Below are 24,763 nucleotides of genomic sequence, written 5' to 3'. Positions count from 1 at the left end.
CATTTTGTAATGGACAGAAGCAATCCTGGAACATTTCACATGCATAGTCTAGCTAATCCCACTCAAGCTGTTGCAACAAGATTGTGCCTGTACTTTGTGTTTAAAGAATTAGTTCTACATTTTGATCGTTCAGATTTCTGTGTAATTTTTCTAAGCGCGTTGGAAGGAGAAAATACCTCCTTTTTTCATTCCTTCAAGGGAAACCAGAAATATGTCTGCTTCAGCACATTCAGTCAATGAACGGCTTTCACATGATGATTAGCTGCTCTAGTTAGCCTGTAGGTGGGTGTGTTTCACAGAAGGAAGCAGTAGGAATGAGTTCTGTCAGCCAGCCCTACTGCTAATTAGCTCTGCATACAACAAAGATAAGCGAGCCAGGGAGGAGGACCCCTAAGGGGGTCTTTTAGATTCTGAGCAATGCCTGATTGGCAGATGTTAAAAGAGATTCTTTAGTAATCCAGTGCATCAATGAACTGCACAAATCTGGTACAGAACTGGAATAATTCAGGCATGAGGAGACTTCGTACATGCAGTCTGAAAAAGGCAGAACCAAGATGGACAAAACTTTCGAGTCCCTGCAGCATGTAGTCACTGAAGTACTACCTCACAGAGATCCGACCGTGGTATTCGGAGACTGTAAGTATGCACAGAAAAGCTTCTAGCAAATGCCAAAGAATTTTCGTCAAATGTTTAGACAGTGTATTCAAACGTCTTGAAGCAACCACGCTAGCATTCCCAGCCCTTACAGCAGTACTCTTTCACAGCTGAAGCATGTTTCGTTTTGCACCAAGAGGTGATCTTAGCTTAATTTTGTTCTTTAAGTAGCACCTTGCAGAATGACAGTGCTATGCTATGGCAGTGTATCGTCCAAGCTGATCCCTGTTTTGGTCCTTTGCTGTATTAAAGGGTGGGGAATTCGACCAAAAAGAGTCAGACCTTATAGTTCACCTGTTTTTTCAGTTTCCTCTTTTTGTAAAAAAAAAAAAAAATTTTAAGAGTACATCATTTGATTTGATATTCTGCGTTTTTACTACAAAATTTTAAAGTAGTCATGTTGATCTGGACGTGCTAATCTAGCCTTGCCTAAAAAGTTGAGAATATTAACAGCATGTAGTTATCCATTTTGGGGGAATAATTGCCCTCTCCTCCCCTCTTCTTTTAACTCCCACCACTGATTGTAGTGTGGGAAGGGAAAAAGATTTAGATAACATGCAGTATATCCTACCTAGGCTTGGTATGGTAAGAGAGAGCAACATTTATGCACAGGATTTCAGACACTAAGCTGCATAATCAAACCCTATACAATTGATCGAATAATTGTTGTAAATTTTCTCTGTTCATTAGCATACATTTTTGATTGATTAGTTACTTTACTCACACTTGGCATATCTGGGTTACGTTTTCATTTAACTTTATTGCTTTCTGATGGTTAAAATAACTTGCCAGGTACAATTTTAGCTGAAATTACTCAACTGCTATATGATATGGAAAGATAAGGTTAGCAGAGCAAGTTTTGTGCTGTATAAACATTTTCGTGACATGCAATCAAACTGCAATATTTGTGTGCCCCGAGGGCACCCTGTGGGAGGTATTATTTCATGCATTTGTCAACAGTTACATTAGGGTTAATAAAAACCAATCTCCTCTCTTACTAGAAAATGGATTCTTCCACCCCCCCCCCCCCCCCCCTACAGAAGAAGTTAAGAACTCGGTTTAAATAAATAGCTTCTAAAGGAAGAGCTTTATCCTGTGCAAAGGCAATGGAAAGTGGCAGATATATAAAAAGTCTGAATAAAAAGGTTTTTTAAGAAACCTGTAAGATTCGGCAACACTTTTTCCTTTTGCCTCCTTTTTAGAAACGGTGTTGATGGTGAACTAAACCTGCATCATGTTTGCTTCATACATACAAACAAACTCTGTCTGTAGTAACTGAAAGATGTTCAAAGAACATAGGAAACTGAATTAGTGTATGTAGCATTCCAGAAGATCCCTGCACACTCCTGAGTTCGAAGTGCATTCCATGTACTATTCACTTTTCACGATTATCTTAACCTTTTTAAAACATCTTCAAAGGGTTATTTTTAAAACATATTTACTGAAGATGAAAGGCTCTAGCTTTTCTGATGTCAAACTTACATGTTTTTCACCCACTGGCTATCCAGAATGAAGTACTAAAATAGGTATGTGATAAAGATGTTTGGCCGGTGAGCTTCATTCATTTGACTGCTAATGCCAGAAGACATTGCAGAGCAGGTCTATCGGAATTTAAGGAGGGAGCCTCATCTGCCTACACTTTATTTATTCAGAGTCTTACCTTGGCAGAAATTGCAGATAACGGGGGGGGGGGGGGGGTTGGGTGGTGGTGGTGGTTTGTTTGTTTGTTTGTTTTTCCCTGCTGGGCTTGTTTTTAACCCCAGAGAATCATGGTCATAACCATTCTACTGCTATCAAGCTGTATCCTCCTCCTCCCCCCCCCCCCAACGCCCCCTTTGACGAACTGCTGTTTTCTCTGCAGCCCAAGAGTTCTTGTTTTCATCAGAAAGCTTTGCTGATGCTGACTACCATAGCACCATGTGTTGTTCTTGTAGGACATTGTTTAAGGCTTACTGTAAGCCTTTGCTGAAACAAGCTTCCCAGGGAAATCACACAGGATACATCAATGAAAAGAAAAAAAGCTTATATTAATCATTCACAAACTAGAAAGCACAATTGAGAACAAAGATGTTTTCTTATAGGAGCCATGTAGAGACCCAACATGTTCTCCCTCTACACCTCTCCAAGTTTCATACCCTGTGTCCCTGCAGCCCCTTCAGAAGAGAAAAACTGAAAACCAGCACACGTATGCTTCCTTGTGCTGTTCAATTGTATTTACCACTTGTGTTTAACCACTTAACAGCTATGTTAACTAGTCATATGATCAATTTCTCCCAGCCATTGCAACTCCACCTTTCATTTTTCACTGCTTTAACACCCCCCCCCACCCCCCCACCCCCATACTGAGACCTCTTGGTCACTACTGGAGCCATTCCTTCTCCCTTCCCAAGCTTGTGCTGGCCACTCCTCCAGGCCTACCTGTGCTTTATGCAACTTCTCCTTTGCCGTCCATTCCCACTTCGCAGGCCCTCCTTGCTCCTGTTTACTGCTGCTTTTTGTTTATCATCATTTATTAATTTGATATACCATCTCTTTTGAGCACTGTCCCTAATGGGCTCACAATCAAAGCAGTATATTGTACCTGTGGCATTGAAGGACTAAGTGACTTGCCCAGGGTCACATAGAGCTGCAGAGGGAATTGAACCTGGTTCCAATGGCGTAGCCAGGGGGGGTGCCAGGGGAGCGGCCACTCCCCCAAACGGAGTTCTGCCAGCTCCAGCGCCTATTTTTTTCTCAATGTTTTGCATTGAGAATGTGCGCCAGCGCCGGTGGAAGTCCGCTCTCGCTCCCCCCGCACCGTCAACCTGGCTGTGCTTCTGCCTGGTTCCCCAGGATCTCAACCCATTGACGATCGTTAGGTAGCAGTGGGACTTGAACCCAGTTCACCAGGTCTGCAACCCGTTGCACTATTAGGCCACTCTTCCATGACATTTTGTATCTTCCTAATTTGCTATTGCTCTTTACTCTTGAGTTGGCACATGCTTCCTGCCTCATGTATTTTCACCACTGAAAGTTGCCCCAGTTGATACCTGTTTCCTACCAACTCAAGTCCTCTGTTCTTGCAGGAAACTTTCCAATTTCCACAGCACTGTGATTCACTTTTACCCAGTAAATTAAAGTTATCACCTTTGAAAATTAAAAGAAATGGTTGGCCACCTAATCTCCCGATCTAATCTCCCCCTTCCCTCCTTCTCCAGCCCCTAGATCTTCCATTTTCTGAAGCAGGAGCTATTCATAGAGCAGCAATAGATTATGAAGGCAACAAGTCAGCACCCACTCCGCATCCAGGTTTTGCCCCCTTTCCAGCTTCTCCATATGGGAGTTGAGGCATAGGAATGGAACACTCTCAGGCTCAGTTCCAAGATGGTTCACCTTTACAACATGAGTCCTAGGGCCAAGCCAGGCTTCAGAAAAGGCGACAGCGTAAGAGAAGGGAGTTTATGTGAAATAAGTCCACAGGTGAGCAGGATGAGAGGGGTTCTGGCCCACTGCAGGAGGATTTGCTGCTGTAGAGTCCAGGGGTTGGCAGAATAGCTCATAAATTGCCAGTTTAAAGACCTGCTGGCTACTAGCATCCTTAATCATAACCAGCTAGGCCTGCCAAGTACTAGCTGGTTAGCAACCAGTGCTTGCAAAATAAGCAAAGATTATTTAGAGGTACAAACAGGGAATGATGCTAAAAACACTTTTATTACTATGTACCCTGTATGTATTTATGACAGTCAAGGTTGATGCCGCCCCCCCCCCCCCCCCCTCCATGCTGTTTTGATCCTCTCCCTTTCCCTTCAGTTTATTGGCAGGATAGTAGCACTTCTTATCTATGTCTGTACCTCATTTGCTAGCATCAGTCTGAAGGCTGAATGGGCAGAATCAATGGATTACATGAGCTTATGGGGTCTTAAATTGTTCATACTTAATATTAAAACAGATCAAGTAGAAAGCAGATGAAGAATAGATGCTGCAGGTGAGGGGAAGAGGCTGTTGCTTCAACCTGGCCATGGCGTACTAAGGAACGACATTGCCATGGATGAGATGGTGGCCAGTGCACCAGCCTATCTACTGGAAATTGCCAATGCAGAGGGTCCCTCAAAAGCCCAAACCATTCACCCCTATTTTACTGGAAAACCAAAGCCAAAGAACCTTGTATTCTTGAAAAGTTTGAATGATGCCAACAGAAAATCATAGGGTGCTCTCATCTGATCCCTTGTGCTACCAACATTTGTAGTTGAGTGAGAGTACCCTATGATTTTCTGTTGGTATCATTCAAACTTTTCAAGAATACAAGGTTCTTTGGCTTTTGTTTTTTTTCTGAAACTTATCGCCTCACTATTCTGCTCCTTTGAAGACAACACGAGGATTTCTTCCTTCATTTATTTCCGACTCGATTTTGCCAACACCCCCTCCTAGGGCAGGATTACACTTTTGTGAGCCCTAGACAAGAAGCATGTTGGGTCCCATCCGAAATAAGCATACATTTTAAAACTCCCACAAATCACTGCAGAGGAAAACCAACAGAGGAGGAAGGAGCAGGTAAGAAATGCTGCTCATTAAGGCCCCAGTGCTCCAAAGCAAATTCGGGTGCTAGAGGCTATTAGTGCTGGAATAGCACCTGCATTTGCTTGTGTCGAATGCTCAGAGCTGACAAGCGAGTGAAATAATGAGCTCATCGGCTCTGAGCGCAATGAGCATATGAATGCATGCTAAAGAGGTCATCCTGTATTCCTCCTGCATAGCACGCCAAACAGGGGTGCTCTTCCTGTGGCAACCCCTATGTCAACTCAGAGCTGGCGTTAGGGTTGTGCCAAGACATCGGGAGGGGATGACCTCCTGTCAAATTAAAGCCCTGGTGGTCCAGTGGACCCCAGACCCCCCCACCCTTCCAAACACACAAAGGTCTGGTGGTCCAGTGGACCCCCAGACCCCCAAAAAAATAAAACCCTGTGGGATCGTTGGCCAGAACCCCTCCCATAGACTAGTCCCAGTGGTCTAGCTGTGGGCCCCCCAACCCAACCCCCTCCTACCTTGGAGGAGGGGGTTGGGTTGGAGGACCACTGCTGGGCCACCGGGGCTAGTCTATGGGAGATCCAGGCCAGGGGTCCAACAGGATCACCAGGGTTTTATTTATTTTTGGAGGACCACCAGGCCCTAGTGTTTTGAGGGGGTCCACTAGAGCACCAGGGCTTTTTTTTCCTTTGAGTCTGGGCATGTGCTTATGAGCTATGCTTAATGCACAACTCTTGAGCGCATGTGCCAGACACTGTTCTCTCACGGCTCTCCCTAACACTCAAACATGTCTAAATTTGCATGTCATTAGCATTGAGCACACTGTTGTGCATAACTGCGTTAGACTTTTGAGCATCTATGTCTAACTCCTCTTGTCAGCTGGAGGACAATACATAGGGGTTATAGAGAACAGACAAACCTCTGAGGACAGTGGTGTTTCCTGTCTCCCCCCCCCCCCCCCCCCCTTTCTTTCTGCCAGCAGCTGAATTACCAGGACCAGACCAGAACCTACTTTGAGAGCCACTGAAATAGTACAGCTGAGGGCCATCTCCTAAACACACACGCCTAATTTGCCTATGCCTTATTCCTACCCTGCCCCCTCCCAGTGCCAGCCTTACTAGAAGTTACTATTCACTTCTTTGTAGTGGATTTGACATTCTGTGACTGGGTTACCATGAGCTCAGCTACTTGAGTGAATAGAAAAGAATCCTGAATGGATGGTAATGAAATGTTCAGGCTATGTAGAAAGAAAGAGCAGCTACTGTGTGAGAGAAGAAACATATGGCAGGTGTGAGCAAAAACAATCGTAATTGACCCATTAGAACAAACCACAAGTTGAGATGCATGGTAGGAAACCAGAACAAGATTTTTTTTATTTCTCCTTTGAAATATTTTAAAGCATGCTGTGCAGCTAACATCTATAATCTTATACCATTGGTATAACAGCAATATGTACAAATCATTTTGAAGCTCATTTATCAGAATTCAAGGTCTATTGTCACTAATATTATGTATTTATTGTTTAAATGTTATAGTTTGTTCTAAACATTTATATGCTCGACCATATGTTTGTTTTTATGTTTTATTTTGCCATTATTCGTGTTCTATAGGACACTTGTCATAAATAATAGATGAAATGCGGCTGTATCAGGTTGTTTTCTAATAAAGATTCTTTTAATTGGTTTGACTCTGTAGTCGTCTCCTCCTTTTTTTTTTTTTGGCCGTCTCCACTTCTATATGCTGTAATTGGATGGTGAAACATATTCTGCTTACCAGAATTTTGAGGTGCCCTTCTATTATTTTGTTGATCTTATGCAGGTCTCTTAATTTTCACACCGTTATCTAACTCGGTAGACTTTGTAACAGGGTTAAATTATAGTACCAAACTATTAATGGTGCTTTATAAATAGGACATAGATAATACAGTATTATCCTCAGAAGTGTTTTGCCAGGTGGCATGAAGGAGTAGGCAGATGGGGGCAGGAGAGTAATGCACAGTATTATCAAATTTAAGTAGCCTGCACATTCAAAAGGTCCTAGGAAGAACACTGCAATGGCATGAAGAAGAGGCCTAGCATGAGGATTAAAGGGGGTGGACACAAAAACAAGTGACATCAGAAGATACCGCTTCACAATGAAGGTGCTGGAGACATAGAAAGGAGTTCCAGAATAGTTGGTGGAAGCAACAATAAAAATGCAGAAAGGATGGTCTAAAGTGTCTGGCCATGGACAGAGCGATTCTGAAATGATTTAGCTAAAGGAATAGCAATGTAACAGTCTCAGGGCAATAGTTACTAATGTGTGCTATGGGGAATAATGCATGACATTTGCCTCAACGTGAGTTAAACAGCAAAAGTGTGCATTATTTTATCATAACATACAAACACTATATAATAACAAAATGCAATGCATGCAAATCTATTGCAAAGAGCCTCATAATTCAAATTGAATAATGCAGCTTGCAATGAACTTCACAAGCTGTGTTATTCTTGGAAAAAATAAATGCCAGTGTTGAGTGGGTGTTATCCTCCCTGGGAGCATCAGGCTGCTAACACACAGCCAGATGCTCTGGATGATATCTTTAAAACAAAGGGCCAGTGCTAATTGAAATACAGTACAGATCCTCTTCCCCCCCTTTCCCGCTACCCTCCCTTCTCTCCAGCAAAGAGCTCATCATTTCTCCAAAGACACCTCTGGACCCCTCCTCACAACCTCCCTACTTCCCTGGAAGACATCCCTAAACCCCTGAAGTGGGATATTTTGCTTGGGTGAGGTGAGAGAGAGAGGAGGGAGGTCCGTGCTCTGGCCCCTTTCAAGATGCTCCCAGGGAGAAGAATAATACAGCTTGCCAGGCTGATCATAAGTTGCATTATTTATTTACAGTGGGAGTCACTAACCTGCAGCACTGAGTTACCACATGTTAGTGACTCCTGTAATAAATTAAGCTGTGGTAAAATACAATATTTTACCATGGTTTATTCATTTCTCTCCTACGCTGGCGATCTCAAAATTGCTCTCCCTTAATATGGTCTTGTGTAGTTGTATGACGTTTGCTTTTTAGCCACATTGAGAGAAGGCATTCGGCTTCAGTTAAGTGAGGAAAATAACTCATGTTATCAACTTATATGCAGGAGCAACGTGCAGATACTTTGTACCTGCAAGAAGTCTCAAAGCAAAATGCCATAGGTACTTTCACTTTGAAAAATGGTGCAAAGGCTCTGGGTAAAACATGCCCTTGCACTCTGTCCCCATACAGTGAAAGAAGAGAAAGTAAGAGGGCCATACAGTTTTTATCTGCAATCGGGTTGTAGTTTTTATGGAATAAAATTGTTTTCCATAAATTGCATGTTAATGAGCAAAAGTTTGTACCTTTGATTCCTACTATAGAAGGTTTAGTCAAAAATATAGAAAGAGTTTTTCAGCATTGTTAGTGGGTTTTGTTTTTTTAAATTTATCAATACTTTCTTTTTTTCAGCAAGTGTGATTTAGTCCCGGAATTTTGTTCAAAGATTTCTCAAGTGATAGTGTTAATACCATAAGTAATTCTTTTTTGTCTCCTCCATGTTGTAAACTGTAATTATTATTATTATATAATAAACAGGTCATTCATATACAGGCAGTTTTTATATGAGGCAATCTTCAAACACAATACCACAACATCATGCCAATACTCCAGAGTAGTTTTATTATTATTATTATAGCTGAAGCAAAGTCACATTCATTATTAATACATGATTAAACCAGTAATCCAACAATACTGCTAACGGACAACCTTTTATTTGCTAATTTTAACCTTACGATGTCTTCCCCTTCACTGATACATGTGATATAAAATACACATACCTTATCCTAATTTCTCTTATTTGAGGGCTGGCCAGTAGTCATCACATTCTATTCTGGCAGAGGGCATTTACATAGTAACATAGGGGTCATTTTATTAAGCTGTGGTAAAAAGTGGCCTGCGGTAGTGCAAGTACAAGTATATCTTTTGGGCACGTGCTGGGCCATTTCTTACTGAATCTAGGAAAAAGGGCCTTTTTTAAAGGGTCAGGAAAATGGACGTGCACTAAAATTGAAGCCGGGGTGCGTCCATTTTTAGCCTGAGACCTTACCGCCCTGCATTGACCACATGTTTGTGATGCCCTCCGAAGTAGTCAGCCAGGTTTTGAGTGGAGGGGCATGTTTGTTGCTCTCTAACAGTAGAGTGGATGGAGGTTAGGCTCCTAATTAGGGTGAATATTTTTTTATTATCAAGGGTGTCCTGGCCCATTTGGCTACTGTAGTATTTTTGCTTGGAACTGGTTACTTTTTGTTTGTCGTGATGAAAGGAGATTTTCCATTTGGATCTACTATTAGTAGCTTTGCTTTTTCACCATTTCTTTTCAAGGTTTTTGCATTTTCGTTTTAATTATGATAGTTCTTCTAAGAACCATGGTGATTTTTGAGATGCTTTAACTTTTTTGGTAGTTATTGGTGCTGTTTTATCCAGAACTGTTCTGACTTTGATATCCTGGACCAATTTTACAGATTCTTGTGTGGAGCTTTCAAGGGGAAGGGCATTTTTTTTAGTTTGTTCTAGAATATGGATTTCATCGATTTTCTCTCTGGTGATGATAAATTTAATAAGGTGATAGTGGGTGATTCAGAAGGTAGATATTAATGGTAAAGTCCAATTGGAAATGGTAGGACCATGGTATTGGTTCCATATTAGATCCAATTACGTTGGTGGGATGGAACGTAAGGAAATCTAAAGTGTGGCCTAGCTCATGAGTTGGACTTCCCCCATGTATAGCAAGTTCAGTTGTTCTCAAGAATGATTAAAGTTATGTACATTGGCATTACCATCATTCTCTAGGTGTAGGTTTAGATCTCCCAGGATAACTACTTTGGGAACTGAGACATTGCAAATGAGATGATCTCCATTATGGTAGATTCAGCCTTATCCCAGGGTCCTGCTGGATGGTAGCTAAGGAGTAGAGTGATCTGATTGGCTCCTTTAGAGTTGTCATGGAGTTTACATAGCATGTATTCCAGTTCTGGGTAGGGACTCCTATACTAACTAAGGGACATGTGTAGAAAGCTCTTAAAAATCAGTGCTAGACCTCCTCATTTTTATTTTAGTCTTGGAGAATGGAGAATGTCATATCCAGGTGGGTATAGGTGGGGTAGTATTGGGCTATTGACTTCTGTGAGTCATGTTTCAGAAATAAACAAAAATCCTAGATCAGACGATTCTAATAGTTCCCTTCTTAATAAAGCTTGTTCATTATGGATCTTACATTGATATAGATTGCTGGTGCAGGTGTTGAATGGGCACTGTGGTCTGAAGATGATGATTGATCAGGTTCAGAAGAGATCGTTTGCTGGGGTTGACCATTGGGCTTGGTGAGAGGCCTATGGACAGATGGCAGGCATGGAACACTTTGGACCAGGTGTCAGAGCTCTCTACAAGGTGTCTGCTAGTGGTCTGGGTTGTTTACGGGTATTGGGTTTTCTTGGTAAGGTCGCAGATTACTGGAATTAGATTAGTGCTGGTGTTTTCATGTAAGTTACCCATCGTAACGTCTAAGAGGGTGAAGAATAGTAGTAGAGACACCTCATTGTGGGATGAAAAGGGGTTGGATTGGAAAAAGTCACACAGGAGCACGCTTTGGTTATTCTCTTTCTGTGTGTGTGTGTGTGTGTGCGCATGCAAGTTTGTGTACTTATGTGAATTCAGGCAACGTTCGGTTTCATTCTTTACCTGGGGTGGACTTCTCACTTCTTTCTCACCTCAGTCCTGCATTATAGGCTTTCAGTATCATTCTTTATATGGTGTTGCCTTTCTCATCTTTCTGATTCACAGGAGTGCAATGATTCCTGGCTGCAGTTGACTCTCCTTTCCTCCCCATCCTGTTCTGCGAGCTAGGAAGTGAAGTCAGATATGCTGTCTCCGGTGGCTTCTATCAATCAAGCGCCCTCTTCATTACCTTATTTGGGATAGCAGGTTGGGTGCGAGTCAGCAGCTGTGTGGTCTGATGCAGGTTGGTGGAGGGAGTGGCCTCCAAGGAGGAGCAGGGAGGGTCACCACTGTGTTCCTGAATGGTCCGCTGCGCTGGGGTCGGTGAAACTCGAGGCCCAGTATTGATCTAGCTCCGATCGCCGAAGTGGATACCTCGGGGTGCAATGCCACTCTGGCACCATGTCGTGTGCCGGTCTGTGTCTGGCGTGGGCACCAGTGGAGATCCCAGGGCGTAGTGCTGGATATGATATGGATGTTAACTGTATGTATTTTGTCTTATTTATTAACCTTGCTCTGAGGGCTAATTTAAAAAACAACAACCTATAGCAGACTGTTTTGAGTGTATTTGAAATTGTTTCTCTGGCCTTGAATGATGCAAAAAATGTAATGTAATCTACAAAATATAGGAGGAGAAACATTAAAGACAGTTTAAGGTGGATGAAACAGTCTTTGAGTGTACACCAAGTGGCATGGTGAAAGAAGCCAATTCACTTACACTTGATTGCTATAGTTCCATATCATCATTTTGTGGTTAAACTGTTTTGCTGTCTTGCTATTTTTTAAATAAACATTAGTAGGCATCACCCTAACACATGAGTTCTCAACCCGGTCCTTAGGACACACCCAGCCAGTCAGGTTTTCAGGGTACTCACAATGAATATGCATGAAATAAATTTGCATGTACTACCTCTACTGTATGCAAATTTATCTTATGCATAGTCATTGTGGGTATCCTGAAAGCTAGATTAACTAGGTGTGTCCCAAGGACCTGGTTACTGAATACCTGCACTAGCGTTTCTAGATTTAAAAAAGGTTTGGAGAAGTTCCTAGAGGAAAAGCCCATAGTCTTTTTGGGGGAAGCCACTGATTGCCCCGGGATTGGTACCATGGAATGTTGTTACTAATTGGGTTTCTGCCAGGAACTTGTGACCTGGATTGGCCACTGTTGGAAGCAGGATACTGGGCTAGATGGACCATTGGTCTGAACCAATATGGCTATTCTTATATTCTTATGTTCTGCAGTTTCACAACTTTGAATAGTTTTGTGTCATCTGCAAGTTTGATCACCTCACTCTTTGTTCCCCTTTCCAAATCATTTATAAATATGTTAAAAAGCAGTGCTGCTCCACTATTCACCTTCCTTCATTGAGAGAAATGGTTATTTAACCCTACCCTCTGTTTTCTGTCTTTTAACCAGTTCCCAGTCCCGTACAGATCATTGCCTGCTATTACATGGATTTTTAACTTTCTCAGGCTCTTATGAGGGATTTTGTCAAAAGTTTTCTGACAATCTAGATACACTACATCAACAAGTTCCCCTTTATCCATGTGTTTATTCATATATTCAAAATAAATGTAGCAGATTGGTGAGCAAGACTTCCCTTGGCTGAATCCATGTTGACTCTCTCCCATTAAATCATGTTTGTCTGTGTTCAATAATTTTGTTCTTTATAATAGTTTCTACCATTTTGCCTGGCACTTGACATTAGGCTTACCAATTTGTAGTTTCCCAGATCACCCCTGGAACCTCTTTTAAAAATTGGTGTTACATTGGCTGCCTTCCAATCTTCAGGTACAATGGACAATATTAATTTCTGGTTACAGATTACCAATGGGAGACATGCAATTTCATTTCTGAGCTCCTTCAGTACACTGGGTTGTATGTCATCCAGTCCAGGAGACTGATGCTCTTTAACTTGTTGATTTGACTTATTACATCTTCCAGATTCACCAACATTTCTTTCAGTTCTTCTGTATCATCACCTTTAAATATTATTTCTGGCACAGGTAGCTCTGTTATGTAATGTCTTGTTTATGAGCATTCCTGGTTCATGGGCCCAACCAGGTAGGAGCTCTTTCCCTCCCCCCCCCCCCCCCCCCCCCCCGGTCAGCTGTGTTAGTCTCTTGTATGTGTGATATCTGGGGCCTCCACTCTCTCTCCCTCCTTCTGATTCTCCCCCACTAACTGACAAGTAGCCTTCCTAATCTCCCCCCCCCCCCCGAGTGACATAAGCATCCCTCCCAAACCTCCTCTACTGACATAAGAAGCCCTTCCGGTCCCCCAACAATCAGGATCCACCAACCTGGGAAGGCTTCTCACTCCAAAAATCATGACCTCCCCCAACCCCCTGAGAACCCCCAGGACTTAACCAGGGGACATCCACAGTGAGCTAGTGGGTCCAGGCAGAAATAGTATGCCTACATTCCTGCCTGGTCTGGTAGCTGCTGCTAGGGGTCAGTGGCTGCCTTGTTAAACCTAGAGGTAGACCAGGCATGAATAGAGGGAGTCCGCTACTCCTAGGGCCCACTAACCCACCATGGATGGTCCTGCATAAGTCCTGGGGGTTCTAAGGGGGGGTGCAAGGTGTGGGGGATATTTATTTTAGATGTAGGATTAAGTGAGGGTTCTTGATGGGAGGGGGGTGGAGAAGCATGCCCTGGTGTAGAGATCTTGATTGTCGGAGGGAGGATCAGGAGGGCTACTTATGATTGTCAGGGTGATCGGGAGGGGCACTTATGTTTATTGGGGGAATCAGAAAAGGTGCTTATGTTTGCCAGGGCACAGATCGTGTGTAGGGGGAATGTTAGAGGGGAGCAAAAAGGAGCAGCCAAGGGCAGCAGAACTATTAGACTTCCAATAGTTCTACTGCATCTACCATCTTCTCTTGAGATGGTATTTGCAGCAGTGCTATGGGCAGTCATGACATCTAGCAGGTGGTCATGATCGTCAACTTGTGTTTGGAACAGTAGACAGTGGAGGCATATCAACAATATCAACAAAAAATGTTTACATAATCATTCTTGAGGGCTCTGAAAATTAATTTACAACAGTGTTCTCTAAAACTGATGTCTAGGGCATAATTGTACCTGATAACTCTGTGTACAAAGACATTACAATAATTCAAGTGTGGTAAAATTAATGCTTGGACTAGGAGTTGGAAATGCTCCTCATTTAAATTTTTAAAAACTGTTAAACTAGATGCAACTGCCTCATTCTAAAGAATATCTTCCTAGCTATTGAATTAACTTGCTATTCAAATGTTAGTGTGACAACATCCAAGTTGACCCCTACTACACTGACAGATGTTTCAATTGGTTGGATAATAGCTTAACTCAATTTAACAGATTCAACAAGGGAATTAGTAGAATTGCCCAACATAATAATTTAGTTTTGTTCATATTGAGTTTTAGTTTAAACAAAAAGCTTCAACTTTCTATCATATTAATACAATTTTCAGTTTGAAAAACTTATTGAGCATGGTCTTTTGCTGCTGGTGTTAAAATTAGAATATTATCTGCATAGTGTAGTTCTAGTTTCTGGAAATTTGAATCACTTCTTCCCATATATAGTTTTACAATCTATATTTATTTATTTATTTATTGCATTTGTATCCCACATTTTTCCACCTCTTTGCAGACTCAGTGTGGCTTTGCTAACCGGAACCCACTTTAACAAGTTCTGAAAATCTCATGTTACAATTCATAATGGGATACAGCTGCATTAGGGTGCACTTATAGGTTTTATGGTTAAATGATCTGGTTTAACTGAATTTTCTTCATAAAATACATTTCATATTAGATTTTTCATACAAAAGACTTCCACTGTGATATATTCTCTCAAGTTTTTAAAAATGTATAATGGATTCAATTTATCCCCACTGGTTTTAGCTTTCAGAAGGCAAATAGCAGCTAAATGTCAGGTTCCTTTTTCAATTCTACTGTCAGAAAAGGGGATATTATGCAGATATTTGATATGTTTTGCAATGCTTTAAAAGCTGTTTCTAAGATCCACATAAGAAATTCTGAAGGAGTAGGGCTTATAAACTTGCCTGTGAGGAGTAGCTTAGGGGTCCTTTTACTAAGGTGCACTGAAAAATGGGCTGTGCTAGTGTTGGCGCACGTTTTGGGTGCACGCAGATCCATTTTTCAGCACGCCTGTAAAAAAGGCCTTTTTTCTATTTTTGCCAAAAATAGACGTATGGCAAAATAAAAATTGGTGCACGTCCATTTTGGGTCCGAGACCTTACCACCTCCCATTGACTTAGTGTTAAGGTCTCACGCATTAACCGTGCGGTAATCATCTACGCGCATAGAATGATGATTACCGCCCGGTTTCTGCCACGCACCGGAAAATAAAAATTATTTTCCGGCGCGCATGGCGGATACATGTCAAAAATGAAATTACTGCATGGGCCATGCAGTAGCCAGGCAATAACTCTGAATTGATGCACATTGGGCATGCACTACGTGGCTTAGTAAAAGGGCCCCTCAGTGATTAGCGCAGCAGCCTGAGAACCTGGGGAACCAACTTCAATTCTGCAGCTCCTCGTGACTTTGGGCAAGACACTTAACCCTTCATTGCCCCAGGTACAAAATAAGTACTTGTATATAATATGTAAACTGTTTTGATTGTAACCACAGAAAGGCGATATATCAAGTCCCATCCCCATCCACTACCTTGCACTGTTCAATTTCTGCTTCTGTCTACGTGGATTCTTCCACACATTTAGATGTTTAGCTTTCATTTGTATCCCTAGGACTTGCACTGGGCTCTGAGGAGGCCCTTTCTGCACTGGTTTCATGCTCCCTGGTGGTTGCTTCATTGTCTGGAATGAGTAACTCTGATCTAAAGTCTAGTTCATGTACTTGTAAACATTCAGACTATTCCAATGCATTTACTTCTTTCCTCTGCTCCTCCTCAACATTTTCCACCATAAGGTGTTGAAGGGAAAGAAGGAGTTCTGATACTACTACTACTACTACTACTATTTAGCATTTCTATAGCGCTACAAGGCATACGCAGCGCTGCACAAACATAGAAAAAAGACAGTCCCTGCTCAAAGAGCTTACAATCTAATAGACAAAAAATAAATAAAGTAAGCAAATCAAATAAATTAATGTGAACGGGAAGGAAGAGAGGAGGGTAGGTGGAAGCGAGTGGTTACAAGTGGTTACGAGTCAAAAGCAATGTTAAAGAGGTGGGCTTTCAGTCTAGATTTAAAGGTGGCCAAGGATGGGGCAAGACGTAGGGGCTCAGGAAGTTTATTCCAGGCGTAGGGTGCAGCGAGACAGAAGGCGCGAAGTCTGGAGTTGGCAGTAGTGGAGAAGGGAACAGATAAGAAGGATTTATCCATGGAGCGGAGTGCACGGGAAGGGGTGTAGGGAAGGACGAGTGTGGAGAGATACTGGGGAGCAGCAGAGTGAGTACATTTATAGGTTAGTAGAAGAAGTTTGAACAGGATGCGAAAACGGATAGGGAGCCAGTGAAGGGTCTTGAGGAGAGGGGTAGTATGAGTAAAGCGACCCTGGCAGAAGATGAGACGGGCAGCAGAGTTTTGAACCGACTGGAGAGGGGAGAGGTGACTAAGTGGGAGGCCAGCAAAGAGCAGATTGCAGTAGTCTAAACGAGAGGTGATGAGGGTTTTGGTAGAGTGCTCGGAAAGAAAGGGGCGGATTTTACGGATGTTGTAAAGAAAGAAACGACAGGTCTTGGCAATCTGCTGGATATGAGCAGAGAAGGAGAGAGAAGAGTCAAAGATGACCCCAAGGTTTCGAGCTGAGGAGAGAGGGAGAATGAGAGAGCCATCAACAGAAATAGAAAACGGGGGGAGCGGGGAGGTGGGTTTGGGGGGGAAAATGAGAAGCTCGGTTTTGGTCATATTTAATTTCAGGTGGCGTTGAGACATCCAGACAGCAATGTCAGACAAGCACGCTGAAACTTTGGTTTGGATGCAAGGTGAGATATCAGGGGTAGAAAGGTAGATTTGGGAGTCATCAGCATAGAGATGGTAGGAAAAGCCATGGGATGAGATTAATGAACCAAGGGAAGAAGTGTAGATAGAAAAGAGGAGGGGACCAAGAACCGAACCCTGAGGTACGCCGACAGGCAGAGGGATAGAAGTAGAAGAGGTTCCACCAGAGTGAACACTAAAGGTGCGGAGGGAGAGGTAGGAAGAGAACCAGGAAAGGACAGAGCCCTGGAATCCAAGTGAGGACAGGGTATCGAGAAGTATGCTGTGATCGACAGTGTCAAAAGCAGCGGAAAGATCAAGAAGAATGAGAATGGAATATTGACCTCTGGATTTAGCCAGTAATAGGTCATTGGAGACTTTAGTAAGCGCAGTTTCGGTTGAGTGGAGAGGGCGAAAACCAGATTGTAGTGGGTCAAGAATAGCATGTGAGGAGAGAAAATCAAGGCAGCGGCGGTGAACAGCACGCTCAAGTAATTTGGAGAGAAAAGGAAGGAGGGAGATGGGTCGGTAATTAGAGGGACAAGTAGGGTCGAGTGAAGGTTTCTTAAGGAGAGCTGTGACCACAGCATGTTTAAAGGCAGCAGGGACAGTCGCAGTGGAAAGTGAGAGGTTGAGAATGTGACAGATAAAAGGAATAAGAGCAGGAGAGATGGCATTAAGAAGGTGGGTGGGAATGGGATCAGAGGAACAGGTGGTACATTTTGAGGAAGAAAGGAGAAGTGTAGTTTCCTGAATAGTAACTTCAGGAAAGGAGGAAAGGGAATGAGGGGAAGGAGAGAGAGGGGAACGGACTAGTGGAGGGAGAGGTGGTGAGGTAGAGAAAGCAAGGTTTATCTTTTCAACCTTGTTGTTGTGATACCACTAGGGCCCCTTGAGAGAAATCCCCATAGTAGATGGGGGCACTGCTGTAGTTCAAACACGTGTAAATGACAATTTTGAAAGCCTCTATTTACATTTGGAGATCTACACAATGCAGAATTTTCAAGGGGGGATTGGCTTGGGTATGCCAAAACTTACACATAAGTTGCCCATCTTACATATTGAATATACATCTATGTAAAAAAATGTACCCATCAGATTTTGCACCAGCTCAGAGGTATCCTTGCTTTTTAAGGGTCCCTTTTACCAAGCTGCAGCAAAAGGGTACAGATGCTGGCGTCACGTTTTTTACATGCGCACTGAGGCCACCTTTTACCGCAGCTGGTAAAAGGGAAGTCTTGCCTTCCTGCAGGAAATGACCACGCAGCACTTGCCACATAGCCATTTTGGGAGGAAGCCTTTACTGCTACCCATTGAAATAACAGTAAGGGCTCCCACATTAACCCATCCGTAACCGGGCAGTGCGCGGCACTGCCTGATTACCACTGGGTACACTCCGGCACTACAAAAATAAATACATTTTTGTAGCACCGGAAATGACAGCGTGCCAGGGGTGGGAAGTACTGCCTGGTTGCTGTGGTAGCCCGGTAGAACTTCCTGTATAGCGGTACTTTCTGTATACCGAGCGGTAAGCCTATGTTGGACTTTACTTGGTCCATTTTTTCTTGTGGCCAAGCCTCAAAAAGGTGCCCGAACTGACCAGATGACCACCGGAGGGAATCGGGGATGACCTCCCGTTACTCCCCCAGTGGTCACTAACCCCCTCCCACCCTCAAAAAAAACCTTTAAAAATATTTTTTGCCAGCCTCAAATGTCATACCCAGCTCCCTGACAGCAGTATGTAGGTTCCTGGAGCAGTTTTAGTGGGTGCAGTGCACTTCAGGCAGGCGGACCCAGGCCCATCCCCCCCTACCTGTTACACTTATGGTGGTAAATGTGAGCCCTTCAAAACCCACCACAAACCCACTGTACCCACATGTAGGTGCCCCGCTTCACCCCTTAGAACTATGGTAGTGTTGTACAGTTGTGGGTAGGGCGGTTTGGGGGGGCTTAGCACACAAGGTAAGGGAGCTATGCACCAGGGAGCAATTTCTGAAGGTCCACTGCAGTGCCCCCTAGGGTGTCCGGTTGGAGTCCTGGCATGTCATGGGGACCAGTGCACTACGAATGCTGGCTCCTCCCACAACCAAATGGCTTGGATTTGGTTGTTTCTGAGATGGGCGTCCTTGGTTTCCATTATCGCTGAAAACCGACAACTATCTCTAAGGATGACCATCTCTAAGGTCGACCTAAATGTTGAGATTTGGGCGCCCCCTACTGTATTATTGAAACAAAATATGGACGCCCATCTTGTTTCGATAATACGGGTTTCCCCACCCCTTAGTGAGGACGTCCTGCGAGGACGCCCTCAGGAAAACTTGGGCACCCCGTTTGATTATGCCCCTCTATATGTTTCCCAGGTTAACCCCATTTGGAGATGTGCAAGGAAATTCTATAAATGCTGCTTAAAATTTGGGTGCACGCACAATTTGCACATGCAATTTGATTATCAAGCCTAATAGCACAAATAATTGGGTGCAAACAATCAATTTTTGGTGTTGATTGGCTACAATATAGATTTACATATACATCTTGCTAAGTTCTATTCTATAAAGATGTGCACACAATTCCTTTAGCATGCAACCAAAAAGGAGGCATGGCCAAGGGAGGGGCATGGTCAGATCATGGACATTCACTAGAGATGCGTGCACTATTATAGAATTCAGGGAATCTGCATCTAATGTAGGTGTGGGGATTTACACCAGCGATTAGTTAGTGTGAATCTTCGTGCTTAAAAGTTGGGCACTGATTCCAGCGCTACTCACTATTCTATAAATGGCACCCAACTTGGAGTGCCAATTATAGAATAGTGCTCAGTGCATTTTTTGGCACCTACATTTGGGCACCATTTAAAGAATTTAGTCCTTAATGTATCACTTTTAGAAGAGTCAACCTATTTCAAGAAATATTAGCAAAGACCAGTGAGAAATTCCATGTGTTTAACAAAGCCATAATGAGGGGTGTACTAATACATTATTCTGTGAGGAAGAGGAAAAGAACCAAGGACATAAAGAATTTAGAAAATGAGATTAGTAAATTAGAAAGTCTGTGTATTAAAGACAGAGATAACAATGTATTGATAAAATTATAAAGAATAAAATACAAATACAATGGGATTTTGAGTCACTAAGCAGATACCTTCATGCTCCTACAAAAAGCAAATTCCTGTGCAGAAAATAGCATAGTTGTCATCTACTGGCCAAATATTTAAAAGCTAGAAGAAAGAGCAAACCCAGGAGATAAAGAACCCAAATGGGGCTACTCTCTATAAATATAAAGAAATAATTCAGCAATTCCAATAGTTTTATAAGGAATTATATAGCTCAGGTAGGGGGAGCTTACTAAGGCACAAAAAGATAGACTGGGTGTACATATAATTAAGACGATTTCTCTCTCAGCTAATAAATCCTTATCTCTATGTAAAGTACCTGGCCTAGATGGCTTCACAGTAGAATTTTATAAAGCTTTCCAGGATTTACTTATCCCTAAGCTTAAACAAATTTACCAAATATTTATAATTCAAGAAAAAGTGTAAGAGTCCTCATTAGAAGTGCTAATAATTGTGTTGAAAAATCTGGACAGGGACTTGTTGCAGTCTCAAAACTACCACACCATTTCTTTAATTAAAATAGATGTACTAGGAATTTGGTGTGGATTTTGTACATAAATGAACAAGATTTTAGGAAATGGTATACACAGTGATCACACTGTGTTTATGAAGAATAGGTTTGCATAAAATAATATCCAGGTCCTCTGTAGTAACTTAAATATAGCTAACCTGCTTATTTTCGACACAAATCAGGAGATGGCAGCTCATCTCTCAAGACCGGCGAAATCGGCATAATCGAAAGCGATTTTCGCCAGCTTCAACTGCAGTCCGTCGCAGGGGCGGCTAAACTGTTAGGGGGCGTGTTGGAGGTGGAGTGAAGGCGGGACGGGGCGTGCTTAACACATGGCCGCCCTCGGCCGATAATGGGAAAAAAAAGGCCAGCTCTGACGCGCATTTGACCGACTTTATTTGGTCCATTTATTTTTAGGACCAAGCCACATAAAGGTGCCCTAAATGACCAGATGACCACCGGAGGGAATCGGGGATGACCTCCCTGTACTCCCCCAGTGGTCACCAACCCCCTCCCACCCTAAAAAAAAACACATGTTTTGCCAGCCTGTATGCCAGCCTCAAATATCATACCCAGCTCCCTGACTGCAGTATGCAGGTCCCTGGAGCAGTTTTAGAGAGTACTGCAGTGCACTTCAGGCAAGCGGACCCAGGCCTATCCCCCCCCCCCCCCCCCCCCCCCGCCTGTTACACTTGTGGTGGTAAATGGGAGCCCTCCAAAACCCACCCAAAACCAACTGTACCCACATCTAGGTGCCCCCCTTCACCCTTTAGAGCTATGGTAGTGGTATAGAGTTGTGGAGAGTGGGTTTTGGGGGGATTTAGGGGGCTCAGCAATCAAGGGAAGGGAGCTATGGACTTGGGAGCAATTTAGAAAGTCCACTGCAGTGCCACCTAGGGTGCCTGGTTGGTGTCCTGGCATGTCAGGGGGGCCAGTGCACTACAAATGCTGGCCCCTCCCACGGCCAAATGCCTTGGATTTGTCCGGGGTTGAGCTGGCCGGCTTTGGTTTCCATTATCGCCGAAAACCGATGCCGGCCATCTCAAACCCGGCCAAATCCAAGGCATTTGGCTGGCCCCAACCGTATTATTGAAACGAAAGATGGCTGCCCATCTTTTTCGATAATACAGTTCGGGACCGCTCTTTCCGGCGCCGGCCAAATAGATGGCTGTCCATATAGATGACCGGCACCATTCAATTATGCCCCTCCATAGGACTCTTTTACTAAGCTGCAGTAAAAGGGGCCCTGCACTAGTGGTGGTGGCCAGTTTTGCCATGTGCCAGGGCCCCTTTTACCTCAGCAGGCGAAAATAACCAAAAATGAAATGGCTGTGCGGTAAGTTTGCACTTGCCGCACAGTCATTTCAGGGGGGGAGTACTTACCACCACCCATTGAGGTGGCAGTAAGGGCTCCCATGCTAACCCAGCGATAACCTCCTGTGGAAATATTTTTTCAATATTTCTACTAGTTCCGGAAATGGCGCTCACTGTAGGTGGAACTGCCACCTGCACCTGCGGTGGGCTGTCGGTAGTTCTGAATTGCCATATGGCAACCCTTTAGTAAAAGGGCTCCTTAATGTCCCTCTAGCATTATCCTTAAATGCAGAAAAAGCATTCAGTTATGTAGAATGGGAATATCTGTTTCCAATTCTACAATGATTTGAGTTTGGACAAAAAGTCATAACTAAGGTGCAGATATTGTAAATCATCCAGACTCTATGTAAACAAAATATCCTCCAAATCCCTTAGGATATTTTGAGGAAAATGCCAAGGTTTACCCCTCCCCCTTCCCCATCTTTTTTTAACCTGACATTGGACTGCTGGCATCAGATAGAATAGAGAGAGAATACAAGTTCTCTGGATATGCAGATGATATTCTTCTCTAGTCAGTGTCACTTCAACCTAAACTCCTAAATAGCATGTCCTTGTTTTATGAATTTTCTGTATACAAGATTAATTGGACTAAATCACTTCTGAAACCTTGTTGGACTGGGAGGGGAGTACCTAACACAACAGATTCAATGATATGGAATATGTACACAAGATAGCACAAGAGCTAATCTCTAAGTGGTTACCTCTATATCTTTACTGGTGGAAAAGACTTGAGGCAATCACAATGTTTATATATCCAAAGATAAATTGGGATTCATTTTCGAAACATTCAAAAAGTGGCAGATGGAGATTGTTTCGTCCAAAACGTCCAAATCACTATTTTGGAAACCCATTGTTAATACATTTTTCTATGCAGTTCAACTGCAGTGCATTAGAATCATAAGGAGGCATGTTTGGGGTGAGATTTGGGTGTTCCCAGAACTTGAACATTTTTCTGCCATAATGCAGCAAAGCAAAAATGTCCAGGGCTAAAAGTTAGACATTTTGGTCTAGATTTGTTTGTCACAACTAAGTCGCAAAAAAGTGCCCTAAATGACCAGATGACCACTGTAGGGATTAAGGAATGACCCCCCCCCCCCCTTACTCCCCCAGTAGTCACTGACACCCTCCCACCCCCTAAAGATGTGAAAGAAACAGTACATACCAGCATCTTTGACAGCTTCAGATGTTATGGCCAGTGCTATTAGAGCAGCAAGCAGATCCCTGCAGTAACCTAGCGGTTGATGCAGTGTGCTGTAGATAAAAGGATCCAGGCCCATATCCCCACTCTGTTACACTTGTGGTAGAAAGTGTGAGCTCCCTAAAACTAACCAAAAACCTACTGTACCCACATATTGGTGACACCTGTAGATATAAAGGCTGTTGTAGTGGTGTACAGCTGGGTTCAGAAGGTTTTTGGTAGGTTTTGGAGGGCTCACCATACAATATAAGGGGGTAACAATGAGATGTATATATGGGACCTTTTATGTGAGGTCCACTGCAGCACCCCCCTAGGTTGTCCCACTGCTCTGCTGGGATGTTTGTGCTAGTCTACTAAGAATGCTGCCCCCTTAGACATCCCACTGGCTTGTTTTTCTAATTTTTCCATTAGACTTTTTTGTTTTTTAATGGTCACAAAAGTAAAATGCACTGAAAACAAGAAGTCTACGAAATGGCCATTTTCGAAACAAATGATAGACGTTTTTCAGGTTTGAAAATGGCCATGTTCACCACTTGATCTTTGGACATTTTCAGCAAAGAGTCCAAAATCAGATTTAGATGTCATAGCGAAAATGCCCCTTATGTCTTAATCAAGCTATCAATAGCTTTCCCTGATGCTTTTAAGGTTATCAATAGAAATCAAACAAAATAAAACACCTTAAGAGTGGACTAACACGGCTATCACACTCCTCTACCTGATGCTTTTAGAAATAATAGATCTAATACTCATGAAATTTTTTGAAATTGAAAATCCAGGCATATAGTATTATGTACCTTGAAACTGGATAAATTTAGAGGTGGTGTTGACTTCCCACACTTTGTGGCATATCACTATGCAATCCTTTTAAGGCAGGACAATTTCTGGTATCACCAGCCTGCAGAAGTAGAAGGTCCAAGCTGGCTTGTGTTGTAAACAAATCAAGTTCACCCATGGCTCTTAACTTCCCTATTGCCGATCACCATAGAGGCTACAGACAAATCTAGTGATCCTAGTTACATAGACAGCCTTACTATTTCTAGATAATTTAAATGAGGCATGATGGTCTGACACAAAGTGGTTGCCACTTTGGCTTAAATCCTGCCTAAAATTTATAACAAAGTTTTAAATTGGTCTCTTTGAAATGATACTATCCATAGATAGTATCATTTCTGATAGTTGTCATTGAGATCTTGAGGGATGTTTCACTTAACCAATAAGCAATACTATCAATGGTTGCAACTAGTCTAGTAAAATTAATGCTACTTGACCTGGGTACTGAAAAAATATGGGAAAAGAAATGTGACATAACACTTTTTCTTCATGAGAATGGGAATCCTGGTAACAAACTTCACCAAGCATTCATCCAGTTTAGTGGCACAATGTACTTTTACGTACATCGAATGATATGGACCCCCAAATAAAATAGCTAAGTTTATAGGTCAAGCCAATGACAAATATTGGAACTGCTCAATTGAAATTGGTACCTTATTACATATGAGGGTGAATTCTATATATAGCGCTAAAAAAGTCAGCGCCAAAAAAAGCCCTATTCTATAAACTGTGCTTAAAGTTAGACATGATTTATAGAATAGCGCTTATGCCGGGGAATCACAGCTAACTTTAGGCATGGTCTTTTGCATCAATTGAAATGTTGTGTAAATGTAAGGACTAAATTAGGCGC

At 42.8% G+C, this 24,763-nt stretch overlaps 1 protein-coding gene across 1 annotated transcript in view; it reads left to right on the top strand.

Moving 5' to 3' along the window:
* The first annotated feature begins 346 nt into the window (after positions 1-346).
* Positions 347-24,763, top strand: part of LIX1 (limb and CNS expressed 1) — a 181,449-nt gene continuing 157,032 nt past the window's right edge. Inside the window, exon 1 of the mRNA XM_030193411.1 lies at positions 347-636. Within this exon, the coding sequence (XP_030049271.1) occupies positions 528-636 (109 nt within the window). The 5' untranslated portion in view covers positions 347-527. The remainder of the gene's footprint in view (positions 637-24,763) is intronic.

This window comes from Microcaecilia unicolor, chromosome 2 (assembly GCF_901765095.1).
Source record: "Microcaecilia unicolor chromosome 2, aMicUni1.1, whole genome shotgun sequence".
Lineage (NCBI taxonomy): Eukaryota > Metazoa > Chordata > Amphibia > Gymnophiona > Siphonopidae > Microcaecilia > Microcaecilia unicolor.
This window is presented reverse-complemented; position numbering and strand designations above follow the sequence as displayed.